Genomic DNA, 26,013 nt, shown 5'->3' with positions numbered 1-26,013 from the left:
TACTATGTGCCAAGCACTGTTCTAAGCGCTGGGGTCGATACAAGGTAATCAGGTTATCTCACGTGGGGCTCACAGTCTTCATCCCCATTTTACAAATGAGGGAACTGAGGCCCAGAGAAATTAAGTGACTTGCCCAAGGTCACACAGCTGACAAGTGGCAGAGCCGGGATTAGAACCCATGACCTCTGGCTCCCAAGCCCAGGCTCTTTCCACTGAGCCATGCTGCTTCTCTTGTACTTCCCAAGCGCTTAGTACAGTGCTGTGCACACAGTAAGCACTCAATAAATATGACTGACTGAATGAATTTAATGAGTGCTTATTATTCATTCTTTCAGTTGAATTTACTGAGTGCTTATTGTGTGTAGAGCACTGTACCAAGCGCTTGGGAGAGTATAAGCAGATACTGATCTTTTAGCCATAGGATTGCCCAATTCATTCAGTAGCTTTAGTTATTGTTAGTAATAGTATTAGTCGTAGGTACAAAAGATACAATAGAGATTCTATTTGTATGCCCTTCATTGTGTGAATTGCTTTAGACCATCAGTTATCTTAATGTCCTGGAAAGAAATTGATCTAAAAATTGGGAAAGTCCAGGAACACTGTCTATGCTGTTCGTCCACGATCTTGCCAGTTGGGTGGAAAAGTGGATCATGAGAGAGTAGGGTGGAGGATGGAGTAGTTTGAATCCCGTTAGACTGAACTTCTTGAGGACAGGGACATGTATTTTACTCTGCTACATTTTCCTAAGTTTCTAATACAGTGCCATGCTCAGTAACTGTTGGTAATGATGAATCCTGATAACTAAGTCACTTAGACAGGGGGATCTAGTGGAAAATTAAGTTGATTATCTGAAAAATGGCATATGCTTGTTCTGCATGCAGTAAACGCTCAATAAATGCTAGTGATTGATGCGTAGCCAGGTCAGCCATTTGGTTCAGCTATCTTGTAGTACCAGAGCCTTACACTTCTATTTCCTGCACACATTTATTTTAACGTTGCCAACCAAACTCAGGAAATGCTGGCCTCAGAGATTATGGTATTTTTACTACCTGAAAGCTGGCAGTGCCATTTAGAAGTTATGAAACATTACTTTTTGATTTAGGGATTTGAGACTGAAGCTTTGGCATGATGGTATAAGAAAAAAGGACTTCCCCGTACTTGCTAATCCTTACCTACTCTTCTGCAGAAGTGGTGGGAAATGAAGGGAAAATTTATGAGTGAAACACTGCATTAACTCGTCTCTAGTGGCAGCATGGATCCTTAGGCCAGCAAATTCAGCAAGGAAAGTGGTGGAGTGCCACTTGGCCCGGATACTGGAGAATTCCTTGTGTTTGGGAAGCAGCACGGCCTAGTAGATAGAGCAAGGGCCTGGGGGTTAGAGGTACCTGGGTTCTGATCCCGGCTCTACCACTTGTCTGCTGTGTGACCCTGGGCCCTTCTCTGTACCTCAGTTACCTCATCTGTAAAATGGGGATTGAGACTGTGAGCCTCATGTGGGACATGAACTGTGTCCTAGCCCGATTAGCTTGTCTCTACCCCAGCACTTAGTACGGTGCCTGGCACACAGAAGGCTTTTAGCAAATACCATAAAAAAACCCTCCGCTTATTGTCGTAGGTAGCTGATTAGGTGAGAATCTATACTGAATTACACAGGGTGGGAAAAACAAGGCAAAATCAAAAGATTAGAATTTTTTGTTTTACTCTCCTAAAGAAGCAGTGACTGGGAGTCAGAGGCCCTGGGTTCTGATCCGGGCACCGTCACTTATCTGCTGTGTGACCTTGGGCAAGTCACTTAACTTCTCTGTGCTTCAGTTCCCTCATTTGCAGAATGGGGACTCAATACCTGTTCAATCAATCAATCAATCATATTTATTGAGCGCTTACTGTTATGCAGAGCACTGTACTAAGCGCTTGGGAAGTACAAGTTGGCAACGTATAGAGACAGTCCCTACCCAACAGTGGGTTCACAGTCTAAAAGGGGGAGACAGAGAACAAAACCAAACATACTAACAAAATAAAATAAATAGAATAGATATGTTCTCCCTCCTATGTAGACTGTGAGCTCCATGTGGCACCTGATTATCTTGTTTCTACCCCAGCACTTAGTGCTTGGCTTATATCATTGTTGTTAATAATGATAATGATGATTGTTGTATTTGTTAAGCACTTACAATATGTTTGAGCTTACTAAATATCATAATTGTCATTTAAAGACAAGGGGCCCTAGACATTGTACCTGATGCCTTGTTCATTCATTCATTCAGTCGTATTTATTGAGCGCTTACTGTGTGCAGAGCACTGTACTAAGCACTTGGGAAGTACAAGTTGGCAACATATAGAGACGGTCCCTACCCAACAGCGGGCTCACAGTTAAAACAGGACCTTTCAAAGTCCATAGCCTAGGAAGTAATATTCATATCCTGAAGTCGCAGTTAGTGTAGCCTTAGTTTCAGTTCCTTAGTCAGCGTTTCGTACAATGAAAATCACGTGCAAAAAGTGTCCCGCTGGAGAGGAGCGACCAGTGTAGCTTCCGACCCAGTGAAAATCACTATTGAAAATGAACAGATAAGTCTGAGAGATAGAAACCGATGTCGTCCAGGAAGTCTATTTGGAGAACATGCTCTGAGGTCAGGGTTTATCCGCGGTGATGGCCCAGATTCACAAATCTGGGAATAAAAAAGGTTTCGAAGGACAACAAGAAGGGATTAGAGAAGCAGCGTGGCTTTGTGGTAAGAACCCGGGCTTGGGAATCAGAGGTCGTGGGTTCTAATCCCAGCTCCGCCACTTGTCAGCTGTGTGACTTTGGGCAAGTCACTTCACTTCTCTGGGCCTCAGTTACCTCATCTGTAAAATGGAGAAGCAGCGTGGCTCAGTGGAAAGAGCACGGGCTTGGGAGCCAGAGGTCATGGGTTCGAATGCCGGCTCTGCCACGTGTCTGCTGTGTGATCTTGGGCAAGTCACTTAACTTCTCTGGGCCTCAGTTACCTCACCTGTAAAATGGGGATTAAGACTGTGAGCCCCACGTGGGACAACCTGATCACCCTGTATCCTCCCCAGCGCTTAGAACAGTGCTTTGCACATAGTAAGCACTTAACAAATGCCAATTATTATTATTATTAAAATGGGGATTAAGACTGTGAGCTCCATGTGGGACAATCTGATAACCTTGTATCTAACCCAGCGCTTAGAACAATGCTCAGCACATAGTAAGCGCTCAACAAATACCATCATTATTATTGTTATTGGACATTTCTCACGTTCCTGACCACCATGGAGATGAAAGGATTCTGGTTCATTCTGATTTTTTTTACATGTTATAAACTATCAAAACAATACTTTTGACCATTGAAATCCTGGAAAATCAGTTCATGTTTTTAGGTATTGTCTATGGGCTGTGTTTTTCCACTAGCTGTGCATTTACTACAAAACAGCCATTTTTTTTTTCTTTTTTAAACATGCACGAAACCATTCGATCCTTTGAGGTCTCGTGTTGTAGTCATTTCCAACCCTCCTCCCTTCCACTGGGAACCCATGATTCTAGGGAGAGGCAGGGAACTGGAAATCTAATTCAGTCACAGCACATCTTCCTGGAGACAGAAAAAATAAACACATCCACAAATGTGTCTCATTTACTTTGCTACATTTGGTTCTTTTATAGTCACTCTATTGGCTGCTGGCTTCTAGGTTACAAGCGCAACCTCTTCTATTTCTAGCAATTCCTGCCAATTGAAAGATTGTATTCCGTAAATGTGGAGGGCGATTTAATACTCCTTTTTATAACAGCCGGTCTACGAGTATAGAAAACAGAAGAACGTCATTCTATACGCTCTTGCTGCTGATGGGGTGGGGGGCTGTCTTGCTTATTTTAGAATTTGTTGACATTCAGTGAGTGTGGGAGCAAAATATCACGCGTGACTACTTACCCTCCTACTTGACACGGGCAAGTAACAGTTTATACCGGTCAAGTATAAATTTCCAAGTGCTTAGTGCAGTGCTCTGTACATAGTAAGCACTCAATAAATACCATTGAATGAATGAATGAAATGTGGGACGGGGACTGTGCCTGACCCAGTTTGCTTGTAAAAGCATAGAGAAGCAGCGTGGCTCAGTGGAAAGAGCCCGGGCTTTGGAGTCAGAGGTCATGGGTTCAAATCCCAACTCCGCCACTTGTCAGCTGTGGGACTTTGGGCAAGTCACTTCACTTCTCTGAGCCTCAGTTCCTTCATCTGTAAAATGGGGATTGAGTGTGAGCCCCACGTGGGACAACCTAATCACCTTGTAACCTCCCTAGTGCTTAGAACAGTGCTTTGCACATAGTAAGCTCTTAATAAATGTCATTTTGAAAAAGTAGAAAACAGTGTTAATTTCATTAATTTTGCTGCTGGTGTTCCTTCAGGAGGTAAAATGGAATAGTAAAAGCCCTTTTCGTGGCTGTTTATTTTTGATGGGTTAGAGGTGTTTTTCCTTACAAGTTTCTGATAAGGGGATGTTAAGACCCCCTTTGGGGGGCTGGAATATCAGTGCCATTCTCTTTGACACCCTCCCCTCGGCCCCTTCCCCCTCTCCAAATGCTGGGGTGAGTACAAGCAAATTGGGTCAGACACAGTCCCCATCCCACATTTCATTCATTCATTCAGTAGTATTTATTGAGAGCTTACTATGTGCAGAGCACTGTACTAAGCACTTGGAAAGTGCAGTTCAGCAACAGATAGAGACAGTCCCTACCCAACAACGGGCTCACAGTCTCGAAAGGGGAGACAGACAACAAAACAAGTAGACAGGCATCAATAGCATCAAAATACATAAACAGAATTATAAATATGTACACATTAATAAAATGAATGGAGTAATAAATATGCACAGATATACACCAGTGCTGTGGGGCAGGGAAGGGGCTGGAGCAGAAGGAGGGAGTAGGGGTGATGAGGAGGGGAGGAGGAGCAGAGGAAAAGGGGGGCTCAGTCTGAGAAGGCCTCCTGGAGGAAGTGAGCTCTCAGTAGGGCTTTGAAAAGGGGAAAGAGCTAGTTTGGTGGATGTGAGGAGGGAGGGCATTCCAGGCCAGAAGTAGGACGTGGGGCCGGGGGTCGACGGCGGGACAGGCGAGAACGAGGCACAGTGAGGAGGTTAGCGGCAGAGGAGCGGAGGGTGCGGACTGGGCTGGAGAAGGAGAGAAGGGAGGTGAGGTTCTTTCCTCCTCCTCCTCCCCCTCCTCCCATCCCTGTCACCCCCAGCTCCTTCAGTCCTACCCCCTTCCCCTCCCCTCAGCAATTGTATATATATGTACGTATTTATTACTGTATTCTACTTGTACATATTTACTACTTTATTTTATTAATGATGTGCATATAGCTATAATTCCATTTGTTCTGATGATTTTGACACCTGTCTACATGTTTTGTTTTGTCGTCTGTCTCCCCCTTCTAGACTGTGAGCCCGTTGTTGGGTAGGGACCGTCTCTATATGCTAATGACTTGTACTTCCCAAGCGGTCTGTACAGTGCTCTGCTGCGCTCAATAAATACGATTGAATGAATGAAAAGGAGGGGGCAAGGCGATGGAGAGCTATGAAGCCAAGAGTAAGGTGCTTTTGCTTCATGAGAAGGTTGATAGGCAGCCACTGGAGATTTTTGAGGAGGGAGGTGACATGCCTGTGGCTCAGTGGAAAGAGCCCGGACTTTGGAGTCAGAGTTCATAGGTTCGAATCCTGGCTCCGCCAATTGTCAGCTGTGTGACTTTGGGCAAGTCACTTAACTTCTCTGGGCCTCAGTTACCTCACCTGTAAAATGGGGATTAAGACTGTGAGCCCACCATGGGACAACCTGATCACCTTGTAACCTCCCCAGCGCTTAGAACAGTGCTTTGCATATAGTAAGCGCTAAATAAATGCCATCATCATCATGCCCAGAGCGCTCTCATTCACCCCACACATCCAATCCATCACCGAAACCTGCCGGTCTCACCATCACAACATTGCCAAGATCCGCCCTTTCCTCTCCATCCAAACCGCTACCTGTTGGTACAATCTCTCATCCTATCCCGACTGGATTACTGCATCAGCCTCCTCTCTTCTCCCATCCTCCTGTCTCTCCCCGCTTCAGTCTATACTTCACTCTGCTGTCCGGATTGTCTTTCTGCAGAAGCGCTCTGGGCATGTCACAGTCTTAATCCCCATTTTACAGATGAGGTAACCGAGGCACAGAGAAGTGAAGTGAAGCACAAGGTCACACAGCAAAATGACCGAGCCGGGATTAAAACCCAAATCCTTCTGATTCCCAGGCCTGTACTCTAACCACTAGGCCATGCTGCTTCTCACCCACAATAAACTTTTAGTCATTGCCCGCAATGATTTTATAGTCTAGAGGGGGAGACAGACATTAATGTATATAAATCATCTATGAGATATGAATAGATTGTCCGGAGCTAGACTGTTGAATGCATCCCTGATTAATCCATCCCTCAGGCCCCATCGAAGTCCCCCAACCTATCTCCCCATCCCTAAGACTTGGCTCATTGTCTCTCTTTTTGCTCCGACAGGAGGGAATTCCTCACCTTCCCTCCCCCTGACTCCCAGAAAAAGAGGGAGGAGTTGGATTGCGCCTCACCCTCCAATGCCAGTTTGTCACCACTCTGTCCCTCTGTCCAGCACCTTCTCAATCAATCAGTCAATCAATCGTATTTATTGAGCGCTTACTGTGTGCAGAGCACTGTACTAAGCGCTTGGGAAGTACAAGTTGGCAACATATCGTCCTTTGAAACCCACATCATCTGCCTGGACCACCCGCTTCAATTGCTCGCTTATCATCAGCCCCCACCTCCACTTTCCTGAGTGATTTTGATGTCTTTCTCACTTTGCTTTCCCCGCCCTTCCTCTCCTACAGTGATCTGAGGGGGACCTCAGTATCCGTGTAGACGTTCTTGACGATCACCTAGTTGCCAGCTTCCTCCCACTCCTTAATTCATTCATTCATTCAGTTGGATTTATTGAATTAATAATAACAATAATAATAATGGCATTTATTAAGCGCTTACTATGTGCAAAGCACTGTTCCAAGCGCTGGGAAGGTTACAAGGTGATCAGGTTGTCCCACGGGGGGCCTCACAGTCTTAATCCCCATTTTACAGATGAGGGAACTGAGGCCCAGAGAAGTGAAGTGACTTGCCTAAAGTCACACAGCTGCCGGCAGAGCCGGGAGTCGATCCCGTGACCTCTGACTCCAAAGCCCGGGCTCTTTCCACTGAGCCACGCTGCTTAATTCTGCCACCAACCTGCTCCACCCCACCTCCACCCACACCCAACTTGGACACGTGTGGGATCTCATCTTCACTCGTCATTTTACCATTTCTGTCCTCACCAATTCTGAAATCCCACTGTCTGACCACAACCTCTTAGTCTGCCTGCTCAGCCACACCTCCTCTCCCCACAAAACTCTTTTCTCCCCCATCAGCAACCTCCGCTCTCCAGACTCCCTCCACTTATCCCAGGTCACGGTGCCGTATTTGGACTTCCTGCCTAGCCTCCCCTTTCTTGAAGCACAAAGCCGTACCCTCAGTACCACCCTCTCCACTGAATTCAGCTCCCTTGCTTCCTGCCTCTCCCTCAGTTTTGCCCCACCAACCCCCAGCCGTGGATCACCTCCATAGTAAATAATAATAATAATAATGATAGTATTTGTTAAGCACTTACTATGTGCAAAGCACTGTTCTAAGCGCTGGGGAGATACCAGGTGATCCATTTGTCCCACATGGGGCTCACAGTCTTAATCCCCATTTTACAGATGAGGGACTGAGGCACAGAGAAGTGAAGTGACTTACCCAAAGTCACACAGCTGACAATTGGCGGAGCTGGGATTTGAACCCCTGACCTCCGACTCCAAAGCCCGTGCTCTTTCCACTGAGCCACGCTGCTTCTCTAATCCCATGCATGTGCCCCGTTGGTGAAAACCCAGGCACCAGATTGATTTCAGTTATTTCAGCTTCATCCACGCTTGGTACAAGCTCTTTGTGGGAAGGGAATGTGTCTGTTTATTGTTGGATTACATTTTCCCAAGGGCTCAGTACAGTGCTGTGCAATGACTGAATGCCCTCTTTTCCGCTCAGCAGCTTTACTTCTCCCTGTCACCTGTGCCACCCATTGCCCCCACCAAATTGCTCCAGTCTTTCAAGTCTCCTGTCCCGCCGTTGACCCCCAGCCCACGTCCTTCCCCCGGCCTGGAATGCCCTCCCTCCACGCATCCGCCAAGCTAGCTTTCTTCCTCCCTTCAAAACCCTATTAAGAGCTCACCTCCTCCAGGAGGCCATCCCACACTGAGCCCCCTTTTTCCTCTCCTCCTCCCCATCCCCCCCGCCCTACCTCCTTCCCCACCCCACAGCACTTCCATATATTTGCACAGATTTATTACTCCATTTATTTTAGTCGTGCATTTATTTTGTTAGTGATGTGCATCTAGCTTTAATTCTATTTGTTATGACGATTTTGACACTTGTCTACATGTTTTGTTTTGTTGTCTGTCTCCCCCTTCTAGACTGTGAGCCCGTTGGGTAAGGACCATCTCTATATGTTGCCGACTTGTACTTCCCATGCGCTTAGTACAGTGCTCTGCACACAGAAAGCGCTCAATAAATACAATTGAATGAATGAATGAAGGTCCTCGGTCTCTTTACCTACCCACCTCTTGCCCCTGAAGACTTTTCCAACTACAGAGAGAAGCAGCGTGGCTCAGTGGAAAGAGCACGGGCTTTGGAGTCAGAGGTCATGGGTTTGAATTCCAGCTCTGCCACATGTCTGCTGTGTGACCTTGGGCAAGTCACTTAACTTCTCTGAGCCTCAGTTCCCTCATCTGTAAAACGGGGATTGACTGTGAGCCCCACATGGGACAACCTGATCACGTTATATCCCCCCAGTGCTTAGAACAGTGCTTTGCACATAGTAAGTGCTTAACAAATGCCATCATTATTATTATTATTACTTTGTTGACCAAATCAAAAGAATCAGGTGTGAACTCCCCCCCACTCTCCTCTCCTCCTTACCTCTCCAACCCCCACCCACTCTACACTCACTTTGTCATCCTAAATTCTCTGCCAAGAGATCTCCCACCTATTTTCAAAATCTATCCCTTGGTTTCTTTACCACATATCTAATAATCCACAAGTTTTAGCTTCTCTGACCTTTAGAATTTTCCCCCTATTTTGTGTTTGTCTTCCCCATTAGATTGTAAGCTCCTTGTGAGCAGGGAATGTGTCATTTCCTTACTCTGTACTTCACAAGCACTTAATGCAATGCACTGCATTCACTTGTCCCGCAGTGAATGTTACTACAAGTCACTCCACTCGCTAATCCCCAGAGTTTAGGCAAAAATACCATTGACGGATATATTTCTTTTATCCCTCTTCTGCAGCCCAGCCCTCTCTGAGGAAGTAATCTGACCCCGCCTCCTGTCCACATAGTCACACAATCACCCAATCACCCATACACGCTAAAGTTGGGTTTAATATGTATATTTTTTTCCCCTCCTGCTGTCCAACTAATGGGCCTCAACTCAGCTGCAAAATTTCTTGTTAGAGGGTTATTTGACAGTGTGAAAAGCAGATTGCTCCTCTGGCGACTGTTAACTTCTTTCCCCTTATGGATTTTGTGTATAATTTTCCTATATCTAATAATCTTTGCAATCTATCCACTTTGTCTTGAATGTGGATCTGTTCAATCCTGTCAAATGCTTTCCTCTGACCCAAGCTCTCCAGTTAGCCAGACCAGCCCCCTTCTTCAGCATGTTTCTGTAGCAAAGTGATTAGACAGTCTGCTCTCATTTTTCTTTTTCTTATTTGCAGTTTTGGGTCTCATATTATTCTGATAGCTAACACCACTAAACTTTGTCATAAAATTCACACAAATATTTTATAGCCTGAATTCAGTAGCACTAAATACTTTCAGTTCCGATGTCTTCCTTTTTGCCTTTATGGGACAATATTGCATGGTCAGTAATTCTGGTTTCAAGGATATTGACATTTCCTCCTTTTCTAATACTCTATTGAATATCTTGGCTACTGGCTTGCTTAAACAATTCATAAATCTTGGTTGAAATTCTGAGAACAGCATTGTCACCCAAAAGAGAGCAATATTGGATCCTTAAGCTGGCATGACGAGGCCCAGCGGATATCAGCAAACTGTACATTAGCCTGCATTTCCATCCCAATCTCAGGGGTCATCAGTTCCAAGATAGCTGTACCAACCCAGGCCCGGGGACCTGCTGGAATTTGAATCAACTATCCAATCTTGTTTTCTGCAGGAAAACTTCCCTATCTAATCTTCTGGGCTTTACTACATTTTTGTACGGATGTATATCCTCCCTTTCTGCTCTTGCCATTATTTGAATTTACCCTAGTTTAAGCCATGCTTATTTCAGATTCAATTCAGTCGTACTTATTGAGCGCTTACTGTGTGCAAAGCACTGTACTGAGCACCTGGGAGAGTACAATATAACAATAAAGAGACACATTCCCTGCCCAAAATGAGCTTACATTTTAGAGAAAAGCTTACAGTGTAGAAATCAGCTTATGGTCAAGACGACCTTATATCCTGCCTCCTGACCCCCTTACTTTATGATATAACGCAGAGAACTTCCTCTTCTCAATCAGTCAAACAATAGTGTGTCTTAAATGTGTATTAAATGCTTGGAAGAGCACAATAGAGTTCATAGAAACAAGTAGATTTCCATCAGAGAAGCAGCACAGATAAAGAGATAGAGCACAGGTCTGGGCATCAGAAAGTGGGTTCTAATCCCGGCTCCACCACTTGTCTGCTGTGTGACCTTGGGCAAGTCACGTAACTGCTCTGGCCTCAGTTCCCTCATCTGTAAAATGGGGATTAAGACTGTGAGCCCTATATGGGACAGGGACTGTGTCCAACCCAGTTATCTCATATCTACCGCAGTGCTTAGAACAGAGCCTAGCACATAGTAAGCACTTAAGAATAATAATAATGATGGCATTTATTAAGCGCTTGCTATGTGCAAAGCACTGTTCTAAGTGCCGGACAAATACTATAATTATTAGTATTGTCAGACCGGTATTATCTGTAATATGATATATATGATATGATACTATAATATGATAGTATTATCAGACCAGACTGGTTCCCACATCACTTCAGCTTCCCTGCTTGTTGGAGGTCCTCCTCCTCCTCCAAATGGGAATTTATTTGGTCTCCAGCCAGGAGATCCCAATTCATGATGGCCTTGGTGAGGATTTCTTGAGAAGAAACACATAGTGATAATGTATTGGGGTTGGTAGGTGAGAGATGGTTTCCTTCAAGAAAGAAACCTTCAGGGAGTTAATGTAAGGGAACAGACGGCCAGCTGGAAGGTCTAAGGCTGCAGGACATTTCCAAGAGTGAACCACTCTTCACCCCCCATTGAGTGTCTGCTACTTTCTTTCGTGTAGGGGTTGGAGAAGAAAGTGGGGAGCACCCTGTTCTGATTTATAACCCCACTTTGGAGAGAAATATGGTGTTGGTACAGAACAGGGTGTAATTGTATAGCTTGCAGAGGCTTGTAAGTAGAGCTTTTTGCCCTTGGGCTGTGCAGGTCAGAAGTTATAGTCAGTAACAAGCTTCTCTTACATAAGAGGCATTTGTGGGCATATTCTGGTTGGGTCAAATGGTGGACAGAAAAGTCGCAAGGGCACTCATTGATATTCCAGCATCTCAAGTTTCAGAGCCCTGCCAAAAGTCTGTTAATTCCTAAATTCATTCATTCAGTCAGTCATATTTCTTGAGCGCTTGCTGTGTGCAGAGCACTGTACTAAGCGCTTAGGAAGTACAGATCAGCAACATATAGAGACAGCCCTTACCCAACAACAGGCTCACAGTCTAGAAGGGGGAGAAATCAGTGTGGCCTAGTGAAAGGAACACAGACTGGAAGTCGAAGAACGTGGGTTCTTGACCCAGTTCTCCTATTGGACTGCTGGGTGAACTTGGGCAAGTCATCGTAACCTCTCTGGACCCCCATTGTCCACATCTGTAAAATGGGAATTCTGATACTTGCTTCTGCTTACCTCACAGGGATGTTGTAACGTCAAAAGTATTGTGAAAGTGCTTTGGTAAAAGAAAAGTGTTGGAGAAATTCTAAGTGTTCTGTAAGTGTCAAATTTGTGCCTTTCCACCTCTTTCAAGGTGAACTGCCTGATGTACTCTGATGGACAAAGTCTGAGGCCAGATTAGGTTAAATGGAGAAGAAGCAGATAGAAATGGGATCTCTGGGTTTCAGAGAATGTGTCTGTTTACTGTTATATTGTAATAGTGATAATAATTATGGTATTTGTTAAATGCTTACTATGTGCCAGGCACTTTACTGAGCGCTGGATTTACACTCTCCTAAGCTCTTAGTACAGTGCTCTGCACGCAGTAAGTGCTCAGTAAATATGGCTGAATGAATGGTATCTTTTCCACCTGAAGGAGTTTATCTTTCTAGTAGAGGGTTTGTTGGTTGTGCTGCTCAGTGTGTCTTTGCCTTCCACTTTTCCTTCTGTGACATTCCTTTACTCTTGTTTGCTCTTCCAATTACTGACAACCTCCTCTTATTCCCATCTGCTTTTTCTGCTATTGCTCTGACTTCCCTCTCCTTCAAAGTGCCCTACTTACATTTGGCTTTGTGCCGTAGCAACTTTGGTTATACCTGCTGCTTCCCACTTCCTTCTCCATCAGTTTGTGGTGACTTGCCTCTAGGCACTTGGACGCTTCCAGTCTTTCTTTGCCCAGAGATTATCCAGGATGCAGTATTTTTCATCCACCCCGGAAACATTCTGGGCTTTAGTAAGCGTCTCATGAATCCCATTTATTGCCTGTTTGACTGCCTCTTGTATTTGTGGGACCTTGTCCCAACAGCCAGATCGAAGGAAGTCAAAGTCAGAGAACTAATTGAATCTGACATCATACAATAATTCTAAAATTAGGATTCGGGGACACCTAAAAAATGAGAATGAAGTGGCAGCGACTAGAAAACCTGATGTAGATCGCCAGTGTTGCCCAGAGGCAAGTTAAATTTGGGAAGTCCGTAGCTAGGCTTGCTTCACTGAGGCAGATGGCTAGGAAGAAGGATCTGTTGTGAGTCGGCTTGATAATAATTCTGTTGCAGCTGCTTCTTAAGCATGGTAATTTTTTCTTTTTTCTCTTTTCAAAGGTTACTTGTTAATCGCATTTCATTTTTCTTTTCCGTCCCAAGCTCAGCTCAGTCAGTGGTGTATTTAAGAGCTACTTCTCAGCATGATTCAAGGATCCTGAATCCTTACTTGGCAGAGGTTTGCAGTTATAAAAATCATCCCTTCTGTTTTCCTGAAGAACTTAAGGATTGTTTGAGGTCAGGATTCAGGGAAGTGGCTGAGTCAGTCCTACATGCTGTGTACCTGGGGAGCCGTATTTCTCAATGGCAAAAAGCAATTTGTAGATCTGTGTTTTAGCTGCGGGTCCAGATGTGCATTCTTTGAAACCGTAGCGGACACCGGAGCTTGGGTAGAACCTTTCGGGCAACCTCTTTTCCCTTCGAGATTTGTAAAAGGCTCTACTAAAGGACACGCTGCTGCCAGTTGTGAATTCAGCACCTCGTTTGGTTTTAGCACTGCAAATATTTTCAGAACTCATCTGTTAGAATGGGCTAACAGGGCACGGGGCGATCGATCCCAGTGTCGTATTCTTCCGTGGGATGTTTCCATCAATTCTTTTAAGTTCAAAAAGTGAGCCACATCCACAGTGGGTCCACTGTTGTTTTGAAAGTTTGAGGAATGAACGGCTGCAGATTTCTGCCTCTTCCAGAACAGGAGGACATAACCGAGGGGAGGAATAGAGAAGCCTGTGGGAGCTTAAAGTTTAGAAAAGATCAGGGTTGTTGCTTCCCCGTGAAATATGCCCGAGAGCAGGAGTGGTTTGGAAATGTGGAATTTTCTTCTTTCTTTGCATGCTCTCAGAACTTTAAAACCAACCAGGAAGGTAACTGAGAGGTCGGTTGTCAAGTATTAAAACGTGTTAAAATAGAGTGGTATGTAATGCCCAACAAAAGCAGTATGGTCTAGTGGATAAAGCACAGGTCTGGGAGCCAGAAGACATAATAATAATAATAATAGTAATAATAATAGCATTTATTAAGCACTTACTGTGTGCAAAGCACTGTTCTAAGCGCCGGGGAGGTTACAAAATGATCAGGTTGTCCCACGGGGGGGCTCACAGTCTTAATCCCCATTTTACAGGTGAGGTAACTGAGGCCCAGAGAAGTTAAGTGACTTGTCCAAAGTCACACAGCCAAGTGGCAGAGTCAGGATTTGAACACATGACTTCTGACTCCCAAGCCCGGGCTCTTTCCACTGAGCCATGCTGCTTCTCGGAGCACGGGTCCGGAAGCCAGAAGGATCTGCATCCTTCCCTCCTCCTTTCTCTCCTTCTCCAGCCCAGCCCGCACCCTCCGCTCCTCTGCCGCTAACCTCCTCACTGGGCCTCGTTCCCGCCTGTCCCGCCATCGACCCCCGGCCCACATCCTCCCCCTGGCCTGGAATGCCCTCCCTCCGCACATCCGCCAAGCTAGCTCTCTTCCTCCTTTCAAAGCCCTACTGAGAGCTCACCTCCTCCAGGAGGCCTTCCCAGACTGAGCCTCCTCCTTCCTCTCCCCCTCTTCCCCCTCCCCATCCCCCCTGCCTTACCTCCTTCCCCTCCCCACAGCACCTGTATATATGTGTATATGTTTTTACATATTTATTACTCTATTAATTTTGCTTGTACATATTTATTTTATTTATTTTATTTTGTTAATATGTTTTGTTTTGTTGTCTGTCTCCCCCTTCTAGACTGTGAGCCTGCTGTTGGGTAGGGACCGGCTCTATATGTTGCCAACTTGTACTTCCCAAGCGCTTAGTACAGTGCTCTGCACACAATAAGCGCTCAATAAATACGATTGAATGAATGAATCTGCATTCTAATTCCAGCTCTGCTACTTGTCTGCTGTGTGACCTTGGGCAAGCCACGCCCGTTGTTGCCTAGGGATTGTCTCTGTTGCCGAATTGTACCTTCCAAACTCTTAGAGAAGCAGAGTGGCTCAATGGAAAGAGCACGGGCTTGGGAGTCAGAGGTCATGGGTTCAAATCCCGGCTCCACCAATTGTCAGCTATGTGACCTTGGGCAAGTCGCTTAACTTCTCTGCGCCTCAGTTACCTCATCTGTAAAATGGGGATTAAGACTGTGAACCCCACGTGGGACAACCTGATCACCTTGTATCCCCCTCCAGCACTTAGAACAGTGTTTTGCACATAGTAAGTGCTTAACAAATGCCATCATTATTATTAGTACAGTGCTCTGCACACAGTAAGCGCTCAATAAATATGATTGAATGAATGGCTTTACCTTCTCTATGGCTCAGTTCCATTATCTGTAAAATGGGATTAAGACTGTGAGCCCCATGTGGGACACAGACTGTGTCCAAACTGATTACTTTCTATCTACTCCAACGCTCAGAACAGTGCCTGGCACATTCATTCATTCAATTGTATTTATTGAGCGCTTCCTGTGTGCAGAGCACTGAACTAAGCACTTACAGTAGCACTTAACAGATACCATTAAAAAAAAAATTCCCCAAGTCATTTTTTTTCCCTCTACAGAGCTACATCTCCATTTTTTAAGCATAAGCCTTTTTCGGGCGTTTTCAGACTATTGCACCCCATGAACACTCAGTAAATACGATTGACCGACTGACATATAATTCTTTGAAAAAGAGGGATGCACGGTAAATTTTGCCCTGTGTATTTGCACACGTGCGCATACGAAAGATTTCTCAGTTTAGAAAATAGATCTTGTGGCCATGGATCTTGGTCACTGGAAGGGGAGAATCGACAGAGCAGAGAGTCTAAGCAAACCGTTTGGAGAGATTGAGGAAAACTTTCACATGACTCGAAGATGGTTTGAAGCGTCAGGAAATTCAGGGTGAGACATCTGGGGAGGTCAACCAGAACGCTCATTAACTGGCTATGAATTAGAGTCAAGAAGAAAGGGACTTGGAATGAAGGTGAAGAATCCCATGCTGATCAGGTCATGGCACACAGCTGCAGGAGCAGCTAAGTGTGGTGGAGTGCTAAGCTGTATAGAAGATGTTGCAGTTTGCAGTAATTGAAGCTTCTCAATTCTCAGGAAGACTACCTGTGGGGTGTCATTTCCTAAATGAGATAATGAAAAAAGTTTATATCTTAATTTTCAGGGATTATTTCGCAATATAGTCCATGACATTAAAATCACGTCGCCTCTAAGAGGGCTTACCCATCTAAGCCCTAATTTCCCCTACTCCTTCTTGTATGCCCTTGGATCTGTCCCTTTAAGCACTTCATTCATTCAGTCGCATTTATTGAGCGCTTACTGTGTGCAGAGCACTGTACTAAGCGCTTGGTATTTGTTTATATTAATGTATGTCTCCCCCTCTAGACTGTAAGCTCATTGTGGGTAGGGAATGTGTCTGTTGTTATGTTGTACTCTCCCAAGCACTTAGTACAATGCTTTGCAGACAGTAAGTGCTCAGTAAATACAAATGAATGAATTGGTATTCAACCAGTTGTTGGGGAGGGACCATCTCTATACGTTGCCGACTTATACTTCCCAAGCGCTTAGTACAGTGCTCTGCACACAGTAAGCGCTCAATAAATACGATTGAATGAATACATACACACACACCCCTCCCCCCAGCAACCATAGCGCGTCTATACATATTCATATTCATAATTTACTTGCTTGTCTGCCCTCGCCCGCACATTAAATGGTAAGCTCCTTGTGGGCCAGAAATGTATTGTATTGTTTTCTCTGATGAGCCCAATAAATACAATTGATTGATTGATTGACTTGTTAAATATCCATTCCCAGGCCACCTTAAACAAAGGAGGCAGAGAATCCTACAAATACTAAATCAGAAATGTCCTAACCTTTCCACAGTCTTTGACCAAACGGTAAACATTTTATTCCCTTATTCACTGTAAGCCCATCCCTCCTGCTTATCTTGTTTCATTGTATTTTTTTTTTTGAAGTTCTTTAGGTCCTGTTCAGAGTCTAGGTGGAACACTATATAGTACGCCGTATTCTCCTATAATGTGAGGGTCGTGCACTTGTGAAACATCCCAATAAGGCAAACGTGTTCCATAGCACTCACCAGTTCCAGCGCCGCAAACGTGTGAGCAAACAAGCTATTTCTTCAATACCACAGCACTCCAAGCCCAAGCAGGGTGGTTTTGCTGGACGAACACTCCCCAGTTCCCTAATTATGTTCTAGCCAAAATACACGTTGAAAATGTGTCATGATGGAACTGAGAGTGCCGGAATCGAAGGTGTCTCCGGCGTGTCCCATTAGGGGCAGAGGGAAAGAAACTTTCCTCACCTTGTTTTTTGCCGTCCTCCTCCTACGTGTCCAAACTGGATGATGTTTCAGGTTTAGACCTAGAGGTGTTGAACGTATTTCAGGGACCTGGGTGATGTCCTCCCCCTTTTAGACTGTGAGCCCACTGTTGGGTAGGGACTGTCTCTATATGTTGCCAATTTGTACTTCCCAAGCGCTTAGTACAGTGCTCTGCACATAGTAAGCACTCAATAAATACGATGGATGATGATGATGTCCTAGAGTATATCTGACAGATACGCTGGTGAACCCATGCCGGGGTGAAAGTGGGAGCCACCATTTTAGTGGCTAACCATAGCAAATTGGAGAGGTGTCAAATAGAATGAGGTTAGTCATGAGGTGGAAGGTAACATATTTAAGGAGAAAACATAATGGAGAATTACAAGCTATGTTTGAGTGCGCCTGAAAAATGGGTCATAGGGGTAACCTGCTGGCTGTGAGTCATATCTTATTAGAGAAAAAAAGCAAGCATGTAAGAACAGATTTTTAATCCTGTTGTATGCAGCGTTGATTAGCGATACTTCCTTGAGTATTGTGCCAAGTTCTGGGCTCCTCAATTTACAACGGACGAGACCCGGGATAAATTTCACATCTCCTCCAAGATGCCTTCCCCGATTAAGCCTTCGTTTCCCCTACTCCTTCTCCCTTCTGAGTCACCCTTTAAGTACTTTCTATTCACCCCACCCTCAGCCCCATAGCACTTCTATGCATGTGAGTAATTTATTTATGCTAATGTCTGTCTCCCACTCTAGATTGTAAACTGCTTGTATCCAGGGAATGTATCTACCCACTGTTGTATTTTAGTCTCCCAAGTGCTTAGCATAGTGCTTTGCATACAGTAGGGGAGAGTCACAAAGATGATCAAAGAATTCGAGACCAAAACCTATGAAGAAAATGAGCTGGTTTGATTTATTTAATCTGGAGAGGAGAATCCTGAAGCATGGCCCAATAACAGCTCTTATTTTTGTGGTAGGTTTTAGAGCTATTTATACTGAATGATAAAATTGCTCACCTCATTTTTTGTTGTTGCTCAATTCCTCCCTGTTGTTTCAAGTAGATACAGGATTGTCCTTTCTGTTGTTGGATTCTCTACTTTCCAACAGTATTTTGGTTCATGTTGGGTGATATGGCTTGGAGGCATCTATTTAGTAAGAGTTTCTAGTTGAAGGATTAATCTGAGATTTTAGCCTCTTTGATTATTAATCCATAAATCTGCTGCTTTCTTCCCAGCCTGTCCCTTAGGTTCATCGTGTGCATCTCACAGCTTTATTTTCCATTCCCTGGTTCCTCCATTGCCAGGTAGTAAGTGTCTGAATTGGGCCCACTAGTGTTTTCTCTTTGTAGTATCTTCCCTTTCACACTTCCAAATCAGTCAATAAAATTTGAGTGCTTTCTGGTTACAGAGCACTATATTAAGCCCTTGGGACTGTACTGCAGTATTAAACACAAGTGACAAATTGTCTAGCATTTTTAAAAAATCTCATAAGTCTTTGTTATTTTAGTGTTTGTATTACTCTTTGTGAAGAGTGGTATGCATTGCACCATTAGTGTTGTGTGAATAGTTGGGTTATAACCACAAGATCGTGTATTTTCTATCATTTAAAAAGGCTCCTAGTTTGTCCTGAAAAGGAAAGTCTTGAGGATACATATGGAATATATTCCTTGGGTTTATATTACAAGGGAGCCCCAAGTTCTTTGTAAGAGATGTATAGACTCCTTGTCTACCAGAGAAATGCAACGCCTTTCACCTAAACCCTAGACGCCTTTCCTTCCACCATTAGTAAATCATAGTTTCTGGTAATGGGGAACAATGTCTAATGAAAACGCTGAAGGAAATGAATAAAATATAACCTGGCTCAGTGGAGATTGCGCCCCCGGGAGTATAAGAATAAGACTAGGGATCCTTATATTGATCAGCTCACCACGAATGCCGCACTGATACCAAACAGCTCCATTGCATCAGCACCGATTCAGAAGAGCATCAGCAAAAACCGTATTTCTGTGTGTTACAAGGACAGTCAATCAGTGGTATTTATTGAGGGCTTACTGTGTGCTTGGGAGAGTACAACACGACAGAGTTAGCAGACACATCCCCTGCCCACAGCGAGCTTAAATCCAGAGGGGGAGACATATTCTACACAGATATCAATATCTCACGTTCCCTGACTGATGCCAGCACTGATTTGTCTCCCAGGTTCTGGCCCCTAGGCACCAGAGGATGAGATGGAATGTGGAAAAGATGTTGAAGCCAGTGGCAGCTGTGCGGAGCGGACTCCCAGCCGACACTCTAGATTTCAGGTTTGTGAGTCTGGCCTGGATATCTGGGGGCCTGGAATTGGAGGGGATTCACTCTGTGAATAAAGCCTTTCCTGCAAAACTGCCAGTTGAGCCAGCGGGCTCGGTGGTTTGGCCCTTTGGAGAGGAGTAGTCAGCTCTCTTTCCCTTTTGTTTCCCAACGACACATACCTAGATGAAATTGAATTCCCCATTTAATAACAGTGGATCGGGTGGGCTTTGTGGGTCTCACTTTGTTCCCCCAAAGGGGGCTTGATAAATATTTTCCCTATAGAAAAATTCATCAGTTGTCCCTCTGCGAGATCAATTCAACACAACCTGAAATACCATTTCCCTTCGTCGTCACAGGATTATTTTACTGTGTTTTCGTTTGGGGTGATGTGAATCCCAGTGAGGCAATTAACGTGTACCTTTATTTGACCTTACCGTCTCAGCCAACTGTCAAAGGATAAATAGTCAGAGCCTTAAGGAAGAAGAAAGAGATTATATTAGAATTTTACTTTCATCAAGACAGAGCCAGTACATTCTTATTCAGGTTCAGCAAATGTTTGTATAGACATTTGCCTTGCTTCATTTCTTGAATTTTCCATCCAACTCTCTCCTGTCCTCCTTAACCTTGATGGTTTTACAAATAGGTGTGAGACAAGGTAATGTCCACTGCCAATATCGTAATCGATTAGGGAACCTCATTGAGGTGGGCCTGCAGACAAGTCTAGGTCAATAGGGCTGGGTCCCGCTGTCCTGTAAATAAAGGAGAGGAAAACAGCATTGATTTTGCTTTTTCCTTGTTACCTCACCTCAGTACAATTTCTCACTCTGGGCTGACTCATATGGAATGCGATTCTCAGCATTTTGTTGCATATAGTGTCATTTTCCTGCTGTCTGGGAGTGCTAATTCTTTGCCCTTGTCACCTGTCTGGACTGTTCCCCTTTTTTTTATAGTATTTGTTAAGTGCTTACAAAGTGTCAGCACTGGAGTTAATATAGCTAATCAGGTTGGGCACAGTCACAATCTTAATCCCATTCCGCAGATGAGGTAACTGGTACATAGAGAAGTGAGATGACTTATCCAAGGTCACACAGCGGAGCCAGGATTAGAACCCATGCCCTCTGAGTCCAAGGCCCGTGCTCTACCCATTAGGCAACTCTACTTCTCTACCTGCTAAATATCAGCATTTGATTCTTTTTCCATTGTTCTGTTGGCTGCATTTGACCTGACTGAAACTTCTGCTTTATCTGCATCTATCTTAACCTTGTTAGGTTACTTTATAGCACTTTCATCATTAGAGGTTATTTATAAATGTGCCCGGATGGTTGGTGCTGTCCCTAATGATAAAAAAAAGCAAATTCAATGGAAAGGATTCCTTACCTTCCAGGAGCTTATGGTGCTACTGGAGACCATTATAGAAAGTAGAAATATTGCGGGGATGAGTCATCCTACTGTCAGTAAGACTTGTACTTGAATTGTTTTCCATTAATGGTGATGTAGACCATTTCCCTCTATCAGTCAGGTGTTCCAGCGCTTAGAACAGTGTTTTGCACATAGTAAGCGCTTAATAAATGCCATCATTATTATTATTACAGGCTGATGATCAGTTCATTCAGTTGTATTTATTGAGCACTTACTGTGTGCAGAGCACTGTACTAAGCGCTTGGAAAGTACAAGTTGACAACATATAGAGATGGTCCCTACCCAATAGCGGGCTCACAGTCTAGAAGGGGGGAGACAGACAACAAAACAAAACATAGTAACAAAATAAAATAAATAGAATAAATATATACAAGTAAAATAAATAGAGTAATAAATACGTGCAAACATATATACATATATACAGGTGGTGTGGGGAGGGGAAGGAGGTAAGGAGGGGGCTCAGTCTGGGAAGGCCTCCTGGAGGAGGTGAGCTCTCAGTAGGGCTTTAGAAGGGGGAGACAGACAACAAAACAAAACATGTTGCCAGGTGTCAAGTCATCAAAATAAATAGAAGTAAAGCTAGATGCACATCATTGACAAAATAAATAGAATAGTAAATATCTACAAGTAAAATAAATAGAGTAATAAATCTGTACAAACATATATGCAGGTGCTGTGGGGAGGGGAAGGAGGTAGGGTAGAGGGGATTCATTCATCCATTCATTCAATCGTATTTATTGAGCGCTTACTGTGTGCAGAGCACTGTACTAAGCGCTTGGGAAATACAAGTTGGCAACATATAGAGACGGTCCCTACCCAACAACGGGCTCACAGTCTTGAAGGGGGAGACAGGCAACAAAGCAAAACATGTGGACAGGTGTCAAGTCATCAGAATAAATAGAAGTAAAGCTAGATGCACATCATTGACAAAATAAATAGAATAGTAAGTATGTACAATTAAAATAAATAGAATAATAAGTCTGTAAAAACATATATGCAGGTGCTGTGGGGAGGGGAAGGAGGGAGGGCGGAGGGGATGAGGAGGGGGAGAAGAAAATGGGGGCTCAGTCTGGGAAGGCCTCCTGGAGGAGGTAGGGCTCTCAGTAGGGCTTTCTGAAGGCAAGGTGAAGGAAACCTAGGTGCTTTATCCACCTATGCCAGGGACACCCTACACACAGGCTAAAATGTTTCATTGGTGACACAGACCTGAGAACTGTGACAGAATTCTGTTACCCAGGGAGCATGCTGACCAATGAAGCAGTGATAGACAAGGAAGTAGAAACCTGAATCAAGAAAACCAGTGCACCCTTTGGGAGACGGTCAAACAGTGAGTGGTGGTAGTGTGGTGTCAGCCTCCAATCAACCGTCTCTATCCAAGCAACGTGGCTCAGTGGAAAGAGCAAGGGCTTTGGAGTCGGAGTTCATGGGTTCGAATTCCGGCGCCGCCACTTGTCAGCTGTGTGATTTTGGGCAAGTCACTTAACTTCTCTGGGCGTCAGTTACCTCATCTGTAAAATGGGGATTAAGATTGTGAGCCCCCCGTGGGACAACCTGATCACCTTATAACCTCCCCAGTGCTTAGAACAGTGCTTTGCACATAGTAAGCGCTTAATAAATGCCATTATTATTATTGTTATTATCCAACACAAGTCGCCACTTGGGGCCTCCTTAAGCAGTCCCATCAGCAACATTTATTGGCCATATTCAGTATCAAAAGCTGCTTGCCGTAGTGGATAGAGCAAAGACCCCCGGCCCACGTCATCCCCCGGGCCTGGAATGCCCTCCCTCTGGCCATCCGCCAAGCTAGCTCTCTTCCTCCCTTCAAGGCCCTCCTGAGAGCTCACCTCCTCCAGGAGGCCTTCCCACACTGAGCCCCTTCCTTCCTCTCCCCCTCTCCATCCCCCCATCTTACCTCCTTCCCTTCCCCACAGCACCTGTATATATGTATATATGTTTGTACATATTTATTACTCTATTTATTTTACTTGTACGTATCTATTCTATTTATTTTATTTTGTTAGTATGTTTGGTTTTGTTCTCTGTCTCCTCCTTTTAGACTGTGAGCCCACTGCTGGGTAGGGACTGTCTCTATATGTTGCCAACTTGTACTTCCCAAGCACTTAGTACAGTGCTCTGCACACAGTAAGCGCTCAATAAATACGATTGATAATGATGATGAAAGGCTTGGGAGTCAGAATGACCTGGGTTTTAATCCCGGCTCCGCCATTTGTCCACTGTGTGACCTTGGGTAAGTCACTTCACTTCTCAGGGCCTCAGTTACTTCATCTATCAAATGGGGATTAAGGCTGTGAGCCCCATGTGGGACAGGGATTGTGTCCAACTTGATCAGCACGTATCTACCCCAGTGCTTAGTACAGTGCCTAGTACATGGGTAACACTTAAGAAATATCACTTACCAAAAAAAAATAAAAAGACAAGATCACATAGAAGCCTTGGAACTATGCTCACCGTAACACAGCTATGCTAAATTGGATATATGAAGGAATTGGGCAACAGCTCGAGATTGTAAACTCGTTGTGGTCAGGGGACGTGTCTGCCAACCGTGTTGTATTCTCCCAAGTGCTCAGTACAGTGCTTTGTACAGTAAGCATCCATGAATACCATTGACGATGAGCAGGCTGCACACATCTGCTGCCTGGAGAGCTGAAATTGGGAAACCAAGTAAGGAGGGCAGAGGAATCATTTTCAGAACATTGCTGCATCTCTCAGCTGAAAACCGCAAGTCAGTTAGTGAGGATAGACCAGCCTGTTTGTTGGGTAGGGACCGTCTCTGTATGTTGCCAACTTGTACTTCCCAAGTGCTTAATACAGTGCTCCGCACACAGTAAGCGCTCAATAAATACGATTGAATGAATGAATGGCACCGTTTGGGCAAAAGAGATATGGAGGAAAAAGAGACAAAAGCACCAAGTGTTGCAAATATTAAACATAACACTATAATTGTACCTTTTGGTATGTGTGTTGTGGCTGGGACCATAGGTTCCCACATTGACCTTTTCAGCCTCTCACCCAATCAGATAAACTTCACCTTCAGCAATATTGTCTTTGAATACAAACAACAATATATATGTATGATCTAAACAGACAGCAGTGATATTGCAAACCTCTGAAGAGATATACGGGTGTGAAACAAATTGATAATATTGACAAACAGCAGGGCACATACTTTGTGTTGGAGAATAAGGAGGGTAAATTGTTTGAATTTCTATGTTCAGACTGAAAGAGAATGGGAAATTGTCACTTAATTCATTCATTCATTCAATCGTATTTATTGAGCGCTTACTGTGTGCAGAGCACTGTACTAAACACTTGGGAAGTACAAGTTGGCAACGTATGGAGACGGTCCCTACCCACCAGTGGGCTCACAGTCTAGAAGGGGGAGACAGAGAACAAAACAAAACTTATTAACAAAATAAATAGAATAAATATGTACAAATAAAATAGAGTAATAAATACTTAACTGTCAGTTGAGCAATAAACCAGAATCTCTGACCTATGGGATTCAAGGCTTTCCACCAGCTGGCTCCTCCTTCCCTTGCCACTTTCTTCCACTTTACCCCATCTTGCACCTTACTTCTTCTACGTTAACCTGCTAACTTTTCCTCAGTCACAATTTTGTCTCCGATTCACATGCCCTTTCCCATTGTGGGGAACTCAGTTCTTCAAAATCGCCAGACACATCCCTCTCCACCTTCACAACCCTTTGAAAAACATCCTCCTTCAGGAAGGATTCTTTATCTCCCTGATCAGGTCATCCTGTTAGCCTCCCTGAACACATTAAATCCCAAGGATGGTTTATTATTTGTATATTGGTTTGTACCCTTATTTTATGCCTACTTTTTTCTGGTAACAGTTTTGTCTGTTGTATACAGCTCTCATGATTGTAACCTCATTGTGGGCAGGGAACGTGTCCACCAACTCTGTCATATTGTACTCTCCCAAGCACTTAGTACAGTACTAAGTACTTAGTACAGTACTATACTTAGTACTTAGTACAGTACATATGTTGCCAACTTGTACTTCCCAAGCGCTTAGTACAGTGCTCTGCACACAGTAAGTGCTCAATAAATACGATTGATGATGATGATGATGATGTTTGTCACTCAGTAAGCGCTCAATAAATGCAATTGATCATTTTCTATATTATGAATAATAGCAATCCTAACCACTTATTATATTCCAAAATCTTACTATGTGCCAAACATTTTACTAAGCACTGCAAGGTAATCAAATCGGGCCCAGTCCTCATCCCATGTGGAACTTACAATCTAAGAGGTGGGAAGAGTTGCTATTTTATCCATATTTTCCAGATAAGGAAACAGGTGTAGAGAGGTTAAGTGACTTGGCCAAGGTCACCCAGCAGGCTAGTAGCAGAGCTGGTCGTTGAATTTGGGAGTTGCCTTCCTGCTTGTTAGTTCCACACATAATAATAATAATAATAATGATGTATTTTTATTAAGCGCTTACTGTGTGCAAAGCACTGTTCTAAGCACTGGGGAGGTCACAAGGTGATCAGGTTGTCCCATGGGGGGCTCACAGTCTTAATCCCCATTTTTGCAGATGAGGTAACTGAGGCACAGAGAAGTTAAGTGGCTTGCCCAAAGTCACACAGCCGACAATTGGCGGAGCCGGGATTTGAACCCACGACCTCTGACTCCAAAGCCCGGGCTCTTTCCACTGAGCGACGCCGCTTCACACACATTCCACTAGGGCTTGCTGCCTCAATTATACCAATTCTTCACCTCGTGGAAAAGGTTGAACATACTAGAATCGTAGAAGAAGGATGAACAGTTGTTTTTGCCGTGTTTAAATCGAGTTGACAGGAAGATATCCATCTATAACTATAGCATTCACTTCTAAACAGTGTCTGATCGCCAGAGCTGTA

At 44.2% G+C, this 26,013-nt stretch overlaps 1 protein-coding gene across 2 annotated transcripts in view; it reads left to right on the top strand.

The window, feature by feature from the left end:
- Window positions 1-26,013, top strand: part of LOC119925766 (U-box domain-containing protein 70-like) — an 80,473-nt gene that overhangs the window by 22,768 nt on the left and 31,692 nt on the right. For both annotated transcript variants that reach the window (XM_038744192.1, XM_038744191.1), the window contains exon 3: window positions 19,596-19,699. In XM_038744192.1, coding sequence (XP_038600120.1) covers window positions 19,625-19,699 — 75 coding nt within the window. In that variant the 5' untranslated portion in view covers window positions 19,596-19,624. The remainder of the gene's footprint in view (window positions 1-19,595; window positions 19,700-26,013) is intronic.

The sequence above is a fragment of the Tachyglossus aculeatus genome, chromosome 3 (assembly GCF_015852505.1).
Source record: "Tachyglossus aculeatus isolate mTacAcu1 chromosome 3, mTacAcu1.pri, whole genome shotgun sequence".
In the NCBI taxonomy this organism is placed as follows: Eukaryota; Metazoa; Chordata; class Mammalia; order Monotremata; family Tachyglossidae; genus Tachyglossus; species Tachyglossus aculeatus.
Note: the sequence above shows the minus strand (reverse complement) of the source record. Positions and strands in the feature narration are given on the sequence as shown.